Source organism: Gossypium raimondii, chromosome 1, assembly GCF_025698545.1.
Source record: "Gossypium raimondii isolate GPD5lz chromosome 1, ASM2569854v1, whole genome shotgun sequence".
Classification (NCBI taxonomy): domain Eukaryota; kingdom Viridiplantae; phylum Streptophyta; class Magnoliopsida; order Malvales; family Malvaceae; genus Gossypium; species Gossypium raimondii.
The window spans coordinates 28,667,355-28,680,703 of NC_068565.1; the positions used below are offsets into that span (position 1 = coordinate 28,667,355).

General features: G+C 29.8%; 1 protein-coding gene across 1 annotated transcript; it reads right to left on the reverse strand.

Moving 5' to 3' along the window:
- Window positions 1-551: 551 nt before the first annotated feature.
- LOC128042556 (uncharacterized) lies at window positions 552-965 on the reverse strand. The gene has a single exon (XM_052633951.1). The coding sequence runs from the start codon at window positions 963-965 to the stop codon at window positions 552-554; it is 414 nt and encodes a 137-aa protein (XP_052489911.1).
- Window positions 966-13,349: the final 12,384 nt, after the last annotated feature.

Sequence of the window (13,349 nt, forward strand, 5' to 3'; positions counted from 1 at the left end):
GAAATTAAATTCCTTTACATAAAGTGAATTACAAATAAGACTTTGCCCTAGTACCCAGAACTCTAATCTTTCTAAGTAACAAAGCTAATTCTTGCCCCCGATCTGATTCTAATTTATACTTCACACTCAGCATGTCAGTCTGTACTGCTAAAGTCTGTATATGATCAGCTACTTCTCGAATTTGGACCACAGCTTCCTCGATAACATGATCTCTGCTTCTAACTTGACTCTGAAAGTGGTGAAGCTGTTCATTATTACAACTCTCGTTTGCTTTTAAGTGCTTGATCTAGATCTCACAATTTTGCAGCACCATTTCTAGCTCTTCGATTCTTTTCTTCATTTCTTCAATCTTGCTCAAGCTAGCTTTCAACTCTTTTGCCAAATTTTGATTTCGATATTGACGAAGACATCCTGCCAAACTATCACCCTATCCTTTAGCTCGCTTTTTTCCTTTTGGCTTTCTGATAAACTCTTTTCTAAAATTTCGTTTCGTCTCTGCATCTCCTGAAATTTCTGTTCCCATCTATCGGCTTTGTCCTTTTCTTCTCGATTTACCGCCATCGTTTCAAGTCTTTCTCATTGCCAATAGCTCGATTGACAAACGATTTTTTATAATCTGTCTTCAGACTACTCAGCTCTTCCTCAGCCTTGTTTTTCTCTTTCTTTAACTTTTCATTTTCAAGCTTCTGAACGTCTATATCCAATCTTAAGTTCGTCTTTTTCGCCTCTATTTGCTCTATCTTTTTCTCTAAATCCGCATTTCTCCTCTCAAAATCTTGCCTTATGATTTCCAACTCAGAAGGAATGACTCGCAAATGCTCTTTTATTGACTGGCTGTCTTCCTGATTTAGCTTAGGTGTATTATCATTAATCTTTCTAGCCCACCATTCATGATACTCAGGAGTTGTCATTGGACCCACAGCTAGCCTCTTCATTCGGTGAGTCTGTTTCCACGCACTAGACATCTCTTGAATCTTCTTTCTATAACCATCATCTTTTACGAAAATTCACAATCAGCTATCCCTTGGGTCGCAGGTATAAATTGCCTTAACCTATATTGCCTTAGTACCAATAATGGGGCATATCCAGCAGCTCCCCAAATACCCAGCAAAGGAACCCAATCAAAACTACCACACCTATACAGGATCTCATCTGGAAGTAACCAAGGAGCTCTCCACTCGATGTCCTCCTCTTGAAGATTTTGAAGAATTGCCATCCACTTCTCCTTCGAAATGTCATCTCTCCTCGGCGTAGCGACTATCTCCTTTAGTGGTGAATAATTTTTAGAGAAAACCCGATAGGAAACTTTATCCACCTTCCAAAAGTGACTGTGAAACCATGCGAGTAAAAGCTGTGCACATCCAATAAATCTATCTTCGCCCGTCTTCCGGCATGCACTCAATGACCTGAAAGTTTCTGCCAAAATTGCTGGAGTCGGTGTAACCTTCTTATCGAGCCGGTCGAATAAATCAGTGACTGCTTCATCCACATACCCCAAGGCTTTAGGGAAGACAACCAAGTCGTATATACTTAAAGCAAAAACATCTAACCTTTTCCTTACATCCGGTGTGTGGAATTGCATCTTCGAGCTTCTCCAAGGAACGCACTTACTATCCCCCTTTTGCTTAATTCGTGCGACAACCCATTGCTCACTCATTCCTGTTACACTCATCAGCTTCTTTTGTCTACTTGAAACTTTGAACATCGAAGTAAAGTCATATATTCCTCTATCGTAGGCACCAGATCGACCTTCCCAAATGTAAAGCAGCTGTAAGCAGGATTCCAAAACTGGGCGAGGGCTTGAAAGAAATGCTTGTCTACCTTTACATCAAGCAAATAAGGCAAATCCCCATAATTATTATAAAATAACTGTCTAATCTCATCACTCCACTGACCCCAGATTTCCTTCAATTCTTGCAAATTGTTTTGAGTTACACTGATATGCGTAAAGTCCCATAACTCCGATACATGCCCGTCAGCCAAACTATCACCCTTTTCTTGCTGCGTTGTTTCAGACCAAGTTTGGACAGCTGCATTGTCCTCCACTTTATCAAGAAACCCTCTTTCCATGATAAGCCTTCTATCTAGCAACTGAATATGGACTGGCGCCTTTTATGATGAAATGAAATGTCATGTCATGCAAATAAAACACCAAAAGTCAGTATCACATAAAAACATAAGATATAATCAAGAAATAGTAAAATCTCTAATTGGATATCTACTAGGGTTTAGTATAGTTCTACCTAGGGTGGATTCCTAAGGTTCATTATATGAAGTTCGGCTTCTAGGGTAAAGGTACCCGAACCAGCAGATTCCTCAATCCTCACCCATTATAGGCTCATATGGATCGAGTTCGGTTCAGGGGAATACATTTTCCTATGACTGCACGGAGATGGAAATCTCACGAAGACATAGGTACGGATGTATCCCGAAAGCGGTCCACTACCCTGCACGGAGGTGAAAACCTCACGAAGGACTAGTTTCTCGCTCCCACTTAAAGGGTAAAATTATCCAGTATATGTAATGTACAATGCAAGATAACTTAAAGTACTTAAATCAATTAAGCATGAATGTAAGAGGATTTTTAAAACGAATTTTATTTTTTCGACTATAAGACAAAAATTAATCAACTTTGTGGCTCGACTCTCTTATTTTTTTTAAAAAGTCCCCAGTGGAGTCTCCAAGCTGTCGAAACTATTTTTTTGAAAAATAAAAGTTTTAGGTTGTCGACTTTAAAAAATGAAAATTGGGAGTCGCCACCAATCTTTTATTAAGGTGTGATTGGATCACCTAAAAAAATGGTTTTGGTCTACGAGTTTTAGAAAAACGGATCCGGAAGTCAGTTACGTTCGAGGAAGGATTAGCACCCTCGTAACGCCCAAAAATTGGTACCTAGTTAATTAATTAATGTCTTAATGTCGAAAATTTGAAAAATATAATCCTTAGCAAAAACTCTTAAACGTTACGTATTAAGACCCTTATCATTTCAGAGAAAGAAAATGCCACACCCAATGCGTTAGGGCACGACATTCTAATTTCCTCAAAAATGAATTAGGTCAAAATACTTGTGTAATAAAAATTTAAAAGAATATCCATTTATTCAAGATTTAAGAAATCCCGGCCCAATACGTGAGGGCACAATTCCTCCAAAATCCCAAACTCGGAATATTTTTATTATTTTTTAGAAAAAAATCTTCATTTCGAGAAATCAATGCGTCACATCCAATACGTTAGGACACAACGTGTTGAATTCCCAATAATTAGTTCTTATTTTTTTGATTAAAGAGAAATGCTCGATTGTTAGATTTAACGAAGAAAATCGGAATACAATACGTTAGGGCTCAATTTCCTTGAAAATCCTAAATACAAGCATGATCTCAATTTTGAAAATTTTGAAATCGAATGAAAAATGATGTGATGCTACATCAAATATACAATGCAATAATAAATATTACGATGGCATAGAAATAATATAAATAAATGAATAAACAAAATCGATAACAATAATCCATGACATGCAAAATATTAAATGTAAACTCAATTATATAGCGAAAGGAGGAAAGCCAACCAAATAAATGAAGAAAAGAATCTATATAATATGAACATAGAAATTATGAAGATTAAAATATACATATGATTTACAAATAAATTTTTGGGTTATGGAACGATATATACATGATGCATTTATAAAAGAAAAAATATAAATTATAAAGTATATAAAAACATGTATTTGCATTTTAAAAATAAATAAATATATTCATATATAAATAAATAAATAAATAATTGGTTAAAAATATTAATATGTATACATACGTATATATAATAAAATAAATATATACATATAGATTATAAAAATAATTACATATAAATAAAATAAAATAAAATAATTATATTATACTACAAAAATAAATATGCGTATGTAAAAAAAATATATACATATATTTAAAAATAATTAAATATTAAAAGGAATAAAAAACTAATTAATAAAAAAATAAAGAAAATGAAAAAGGACTAATTTGAACTGTAAGTAAAAATTCTGAGGCAAATCTGTAAATAAGTGGAGGCCAAAGGACTAAATGAGACGCGCGAATTACATAGAGGGGCTGGAAGGGAAATTTTCCCTTCTCCTCTAAAATGGCGCCGTTGCAAGTTGGACCAAATTGAAATTGAAATCAATAAAAGGGTAAAAATTTAAAAAAAAACTTAATTGTAAAAATATAAAAAGGCGGAGGGGCTAAAAGCGCAAGTTGCCCCTCCGCATGAAAAACACGTGGATCCTGGGTCCGGGTCGGGTCGACGCGCGGATCCTCCCTTCAAAACGGTGCTATTTCAATCTGCTATTTAAGCCAAAATTTTAAAAAAAATCATTTATTCATTCCTTCAAAAAAAAACTGAAAATCCCTTCAAAAAAGCTCTCAACCTCCTCTGTCCTCCGGCCATCAGTCGGTCGTCGGCTGATCATCGGCCACCGTGCCGGCCGCCGATCTCTGACGCCGGCACCGCTGTGTGCGGTGGCCGAAAAAGAGGAAAATCTCTGATTTTGCCCTCTCGACCCTTCCAAGCCCAGATCTGGGTTTAAAACCTTCAAATAGTAAGAGAAAAAGCCTCAAAAACCCAGGAAACCTTTCGGTTTCTGATCGTCTTTCCTCGAAGACGATTCCCTCGATCGTTCACGACGATTTGGGGCGCAAAACACAGGTTGTTTCTCTCTTTTTTCTTATTTATTTTATTCGTGTGTATATAGATGATAAAAAAATAAATATAACAGTAAAAATAAGTAAAAAAAAATATCAACCTTTCCGGTCGATCTTGCTCTCCGTTTGTATGCTGTGAAAATATTTGCTTATTTTTTATTGATTTTTCGAAATCTGGATTCGAGATCCTTTATTACAGTGTATTCGATGGCCTTTTATAGCTATGATAATAAATCAAAGAAAGAAAAAATCTGTTGATATCTTTGATTCGCAAATCCATGATTTTTCTTTCCATATGTTGTTTGTTGCTTTTTTTGTGTGCAAATGAAGATCCAGGGAGGCGGCCATGCGAAGATCCTAGTTGCGGCGCGAGTTCATCTCAGAAACCCTAGGGTTTCTATCACTGTTTTGGGCTTACCAGATTCGGGCCGTTGCTTTATTTTAATTTGGGCTTTGTATTCTGGGCCACCTCATTTCGTTTTGGACTTGGACTCTTTTTATTTATTAAAGGCCGGGCAAAAAATAGGCATTACAGTTTATAAATTTTATAACACTTTTTAATGAAAAATGAAAGAAAAATTTGATGTTATATCTTAAAAAATTGATCAACACGTGGTGGATATTTTCAATAAGATAAAGATGTTTGTGGTAAGATAAATTTTGTCATTCATTTTGATTTGATGAGATAAATAGTTGAGCTCACATGATAATTAATGACCAATAATTTCGTATTCTCAATAAAAATTAGCGGATGATATCTATAATTTATACTTTATAAAAGAAAGAAAAACTAATAAGGAATTTGCAAGAACAGATTAACTTCTATTTGAATAGAATTTTTATTTCATCATTATATTAATATTTACATATTTAATTATTTTAATTGTTAATTTGTAATTATGAATGATTTAATTGGATGGAAGGTAAGGCAACCTATCTAAAACTTATACATCGAAGGTTAGAAGAAGTTAAAAACGTTTGACTCATCATAATATTCGAAATAAAATATTTTAATTTAAAAGAGTTGTAAATATTATAAAATAAAATCTGATACATTACGAAATTAATTGCAGCTTGATTTAGGGTTCATTTCAATTATACTTTTAACTCATCCTAAATGTTGCATTATTTTGGAATAATTATTTTCTCAATTGATCCAAAGAGTGTAAAAGGTAAAAATTGTCATTATATCTTACTCTTTCCTAACTTTATAATTCTTAAATTTGATTTATTTCAGTTTCTAAAAGAAAATACAACAATTAAAAGTTTGATATTTTATTGGAGAAATCATTACCTTCTGACTTATAAATATCAAATGAAAGTGTTTACCGCTTTTGATTTTTCTTAAAAGTAAAAGATTCTTATTTTTAGTTGCATGAATTAAAATTTAATCTTTTCGATAATTTGGAAAAGTAATAATATAAATTTTAATTTTTTAAAATTTAATGTAATTATGTTTTAAAAATAATAATAATAATTTTTTAAAGATACTTTCTAAAATCTTTAGAGCATTTAATTAGAAATTTAATAATTCTTTTGAAATCTTGCAACAAATTTAAATATTTTAAAATATTCTTTTACGAATGCAAAATAAAATATTTAAAAATTGAAATTCTATTTTGAGACAATCCAAGAGTATACATACATTTTTTTTCCTATTTTTAAAATTTATATTCTTTTTATTAAATACAATAAATCAAAATTTTAAAATGTATTATATTTATTACAAATGTTTTATATTTAAATAAAATTTAAAAGATCTTTTAAATAATATAAAATATACTAATATTAAAAATTATTATAATATTAAATCCACTTAATTAACTAATTAGTTTCAAATCTAATTTCTAATAAAAAAGTTATATTAAATCCATCCATATATTGAATATTTTGTAATATCTTTTCATTTTTATATTCTTATAATTATATTAGATTTTTAAAAAACTAAGTTTGTTAGAACTTATTTTTTTAATTTTAAAAATTATGTTAATATTTTATGAAAAATTTATTGTCACACTTCTATTAATATTTTTTTATTGAGAATCTCAATTTTTGAAAAATAGGATCTTATATTTTAATTTTTTAATAAACATTTTAAATACAAGCAGAAAGCCAACAATATTTACCATTTATTATTAATATCTTTATATATTATTTACATAATTCTATAAAATACAAAATTTTTATGAATATCTTATTAAGTGGATGTCCATCAAGATCAAGATAAGTTTTGTTGTACTTTAAATTCTAATAGTCATTAGAATTAGATCTCTACTTCATTTATACTTCTTATGCTTATAAATAGAAACTTTGAAAAAGTTTTGTAAATATTTTGATTGATCAATAAAAATACGCTCTCTATTTGCTCCCCCTTTCTCTTTGTTCTTTACTCTCTATTTATTTATTTTATAACACGTTATCAGCACGATTCTCTTTTAATTGTTTTTTTCCATAAGTCACAAAAAAATTTCCCTTTCAACCAACAATCAATGCAATAGTTGATCACTCAAATTTGCTACTCAAACTGTGCTGATTGCCTTCTAGAGCTACTGTTATTTCAGTCTTCAATTGAGGCCTACGCATTATGGGTAATCATTATGCAAAAAATATATATATATAATCCTTATATGGTATATTTTTCTCCTTTATTGATTGATTTTTGATAAAATTATTTTGTGAAAAATATTATTACTTTAAGGTTTCTTTTAAACTAAGATTCTTTGATTAAATTATAGTATGTATAATATTTGGGTGATTAAATTTTTTTATGATTAAATTATTATTATTAAATATGCTTGAAATTATTGTATTATATCTTTTAAATTTAATTTATAAATATTTGATTAGAGCATTATAAGATTTTATAACATATATGTCGTATTGAAATTTGGTACAATGTATATTGGATAACTTTCAAGCATCGCACACAAAAAATTTGATTTTGTTTATCAAATGAATTTTTTTACTAAGATTATAAATGTTAGTACGAAAACAAAGTTGTTTTACTACTTGTAATTGTGATAGCCCGAAATAGGGCCTAATCGGAATAGTGGTTTCGTAACCACAAATCCGAAGTGAAATAGTTTAATTTTATAAATTTTTATTAGTTACTGATTGATTGAAATATTGTGTGAAAATATGGATAGAAAATTTTAATGCTTTAGTGCTTAATTGAATTTTTAAGACTAAATTGAGAAAAATGCAAAGTGTGTCTAATTAGTGATTAAATGACTTAATTGAATTATTGCATGAAATTGGAAGTGTTTATGTGGCAATTAGACCATGAATTAGTGTTATGGACACAAAAGGGTATTTCTAGAAAAATATCTAAGTAATGGGTCAAGGGCATTTTTGTCCAAATTGAATAAAAGACAAAATAAAGATGAAAACAAGTGTTCATCTTCTTAAAATCAGACGTTTGCTGCCAAAAAAAAATTTATGTCACCATAGCTAGGGTTCTTGAACTTCCTAAGCTCAATTGTAAGTGATTTCTTGCCCCGTTTTTGATTATTTTCGTATTTTTATGCTTATTGATGCTTGAATTTCATGTTTCTACCATTTAATTTAAATGAAATTGAAGTTTAAAAATTGACTCATTCATGATATAATTGTAAATTGATTAGTGATGTTAGATAATGAATGTTTGAAGTGTTAACTACAAGTTTTACTAGATGAATTTCAATGAAAATGTTGAAAAAGGGCTAAATTGTGAAAGAAGGTAAAGTGTGCATAAAGTTGTGATTTTGTGAAATTGAGGGCTGTTATGAGCATGAAATATGATTTAGTGAAGTTTGAAATTTAAGAATTTAGTGAATTTTATTTTTACGAGCTTAGGGACAAAAGTGGAATTTTTGAAAAGTTTTGGGGAAAAATGTAAATTTGCCAAAATGTTGTGTATGAATTGTATTTGAATGAAATGTTGATAAAATGTATTAAATTGTGTTAATATAGATCAAGAAAGAAGAAATAGTGCAAGTGATCGGGGAAAAGAGAAAGTTATCGACTAAATTACAAAAATAGTCGTTTTGCATCCGAGGTAAGTTACGTGTAAATAATAGTTATATTTTATAAATTGTGAATTATATTTGATATGTGAATTAATATTCAATGTGGAAGGAAAATTATTCATGAATTATTCAAGTGTTAAAGTGTTGAAAATAAAGTGTTAAGTGTAAATTCCGGTTGAACTTAGGAATAGAAGTGGATACAAGTGACATGTCACTAGAGATCGATGTTACAGATGTTACAGTGAGTCCCGGTGCTGGGTGATCTAGCATGTGTTGCGGACACTGACACTTGTGTGAGCAGCCCGTGGACATTTCCAGTGTTATTGATCGGTGGTAGCTTCACTACGTTTGATGGTAGCTTTGGCTACATTTCATGGTAACCGGCTACATAACGATGGTAACCGGCTACATATCGTGTTGCACTTATGTGCTAAATCTCTACGTGTCATGTATATTCCGAGTGTTCAACGGGATTAATAATGAGTTAAAGTGAATATGAAATGAAGTGTGTATGCAGTACATTTGAAAAGAATGAGCATGGTGATAAAGGTTAAGTGTGAAAATGTATATGCAAGTGAATTGGTAAGATTGTGCATGTATAAGTGATTGAAATTGCTAAGAAATGTTTTGATTAGTTATATGTTAAAAGTGTTAATTATTAAATGAGTAATTATTGTTTACATGTAACTTACTAAGCTATTTATAGCTTACACATTTCTTCTTTTCCTTTGTTATATAGTGATTTGAACTTGATCGAAGTGGGGATCGTCGGAGCTCGTATCACACTATCATAATCATCTCGGTATTATGTGCTTTTCAAAATGTTTAAACTATGGCATGTATGGAGTCTTGATCATTTTGAGCATGTTCAAATGATATGGCTAAGATTAGCTATTGAAATGGTTAGTAAAGATTATGTTTTGGTATTATGTATGTGTAAATGGTAACTAATTCAAAGAAGCAGTTTCTTTGACAGCAGCAGTGACGTGAATGTAAAAGTTCACCATAAATAGTAGAAATGGAATTAGAGAGTGAATTATATATGGAATTAAAGCTTATCAAGTCTATTTTTATATGAAAGAAACGGTGTAGGAAAAGGAATTCTGTATTTTGAGATATTTGAATTTTAGTGAGACAGGGTCAGAATGATTTTTGAAGTCCCCTGTTCTGACTTTAGAAAATCATTATAAATTGTACAGAAAGAATTATGGGTCATAATTTATATGTGTAGATTTCTTAGTGAGTCTATTTTCAAAAGAAACAAACGATAACCTTATATGTATTCTGTACAAAGAGATAATTGATTTTTAGTGCCGAGAGGTCAGATCTGTCGAGCTGTGAAACAGGGGATACTTTAATGAATAAACTGTACTAATTGGCCAAGTAAAAAAATTCTGAAAATTTTACGGTAAGTAGTAATATGAGTCTAGTTTCAGGGAAAATTTACGGATTTAAATTTTGATTCTCGTAGCTCGAGTTATAATTAAATTAGTGACAGTTACATAGGTAGACAGTTTTGTTATGAACAGTGAATTTAATTTTTATGCTCCGAATCGGTAAGTTAAATTGGATAACATCTCGTACTCGATTCCGGCGACGGTCTCGGGTAAGGGGTGTTACAGTAATAGTACTTGTGATAATAGCCAGGGTGATAACAATGATGTTGAAAAATCTTAGGTATATTTTACTATGTTTTATTTATTATATCATGTTTATTATAATTGGAGATTAATCATGACAACATGAATAGATAGATTTTAATTTGAAATCCACGTATATTTGCGATGGTGATTATGGAATAAAGAATTTTTAGGACGTTTATAAGTTCATCCTAGTAAATCTATTGCATTTCCAAGTGAATGCAAAAGAAAATATAAACCAATATTATTCCAATATTTGGTAGTACAAAATTAGTTGAAAGCTCCGAAGAGCTAATATATTGTGATAGTTAATCTATTGGTTTTAAAATATATTCATAATGGATCTCATATTAAGATCGTGGATGAAGAAAAGATTATATTTCATATGAATCACTATTGTTATAAATATATATTTTGAAAGGATGAAAAAATGAAGGATTAAGTTATTGATTTGATTTGAAGATTTTGGCATATTCTCCAAGGCGAATATTGATATAATTATTTGGAAATTATATTTATTGACTTAGTGGCATTATAGACTTCACATTGGTTTAGACATTTCCAGTAGTAAATGTCGAATAGTACTTGTATGTAGATGCAAAGTAATAAGAATGATAGTAAAATTATCAATTTGTTACAATTTAGTACAATTGAAATGCATGTTAAAGTAAACTAAAAGATTACCGATACAAATGCATTTACTACTTGGCGTGACCACTTAGACCATCCTAAATCATATATGATGCGAAAATTAATTGAGAATTCATATGAACATTCATTAAAGAATCGTAATATTCTTTAATTTAAAGAATTCTCATTTGTTATTGTTCTTAATGAAAATTGATTCTTATAAACTCACTAGCTAAAGTTGAGATTTAATGCCTTGCATTTCGAAATGAATATTAGTCCATTCATCCACCATGTGGATGATTTTGAAATTATATGATTTTGGTAGATGTATCGACAAAATAATAACATATGTGTTATTAATTTGCAACCTATCGTTTGCAAGATTGCTTGGTTAAATAATTAATTTGATTATGCAATTAAGACAATTCATATTACTAATCTTGACGAGTTTATATCTTAGACTTTTATTGATTGAGTTTGAAAAACTTTTATAAATGTTTGTAATTTATGCGCATAATGGTTTAGAGAAATTATTAATTGAACACCTTTAATTAATGTTTAAACCATTACTTATGAGAACTAAACTTCCTATTTCAACATGAGATTATGTTGATTTACGTGTTATACACATCAAGCCAATAAGTTATAAATACTCCTCATTACAATTGATTTTTGGTTAAGAGCTAAATACTTCTCATCTTTGAATTTTTGTATGTGCGTATATATTCTAATTGCTCCACCATAACAAAGATGAGTGAATACTCAAAGAAAGTTGAGAATATATATTAATTACAAGTCTCCTTGTATTATTATGCGTTTTAAATGTATTGGAGATTCAATTATGACATGATTTGTGATTACAATTTTGATTCGATAGTTTTCCCGACATTAGGGGGAGAGAAATAATAACTTGAAATGAGTGAGGAGAGTAATTTGAACCAGAAGTTCAACAAGGATAACGCATTACAAGTTCCAAATATGAAAATTATCGTAAAAGAAAATAACATATCTAAATGGTCATATAGTGAAGGCGGATGCTTTAGAAGATACCAAAGACATAACTAATAAGTAAAACTCTAGAAGAGAATCAGATATCTGAAATTGAAAATTAAAATAGTAAAATAAGAGATCTTGATAAGTTATGTCAATTTGAGAAAATGTCGAAACGATAATAAAAATAGTAGACAATGGTTTTGTATGTAATATTGTTATTGAAATAATGAAATAAAAGGAAGATCTTAAATAAATTTATTGAGAAATATAGTTATGGGATAAATTGGTCAGAACAAAAAGACGTAACTCAAGTACAATTAAATTTGTGGAGTTTTTGGACCAGTAGTCAAAATACCTAAAGGTATAAAGCCAGTTATGGTGCAAATGAAGTAGTTTTGCAAAACGGAATAAAATATGAAGTTTTTCGGTAAGTCCTGTCATTGATTATGAAAAGATATAATATTCTTTTGTAGTGGATGCAATAACCTTTAGATATGTTATTTTGAAAATTCATAAAAGACTTAACTTGCATCTAATGGTTATGGCTACAACCTTTTATAAATCATTATATAGTAAAATTTATATTAAAATCATTGAAGGATTTAGAATGCTAGAAGCATATTGAAATTCTAGAAATTCTTCATTTATATGAATTGAAATAATTTGAACATATGTGGTAAATAGTAGTTGAAGGAGGATTATAAAATGATCCAAAATACTTATTTGTGTTTTTATAGAAGAATCATGATTAAAGTTTGTTATGATTATTGTTGAAACTCTGAAGAGATCAAAATATATTTCCCAAAAATTTCCCTTACTCATGACTTTCAAAAGAATGATAATATAAATGCTTAGCAAATACATTCAAATAGTCATTTGAAAAAATAGTATTCAAGATTGAATATGTAGAATATGAGAAAGTATGTAATGTTTTCATGAGGAGGAATAAATACGCGTTGTACTATTTTTCTCATAATTGAGGTTTTGTCCCATTAGGTTTTTCTAGTAAGGTTTTTAATGAGACGATATATTATGCGTATTATAAATATGTGTACTCTTTTTTCTTCATTAAGAATTTTTTTCCTACAGGGTTTTTATTTTAGTAATGGTTTAACGAGACACATTATCTACCAATGGACACCCAAGGGGGAGTCTTATGAATATACTATTAAGTGGATGTCCATTAATATCAAAATAAGTTTTGAGGAATTTTAAATTTTAATATTTATTAGAATTAGATCTCTACTATATTTATACTTATTATGTTTATAAATAGAGACTTTGAAAAGCTTTGTAAATATTCGATTGATCAATAAAATACACTCTCTTTATTCTCCCATTCTTTTTATTCTTTACTCTCTATCTATTTATTTTATAACAAAATA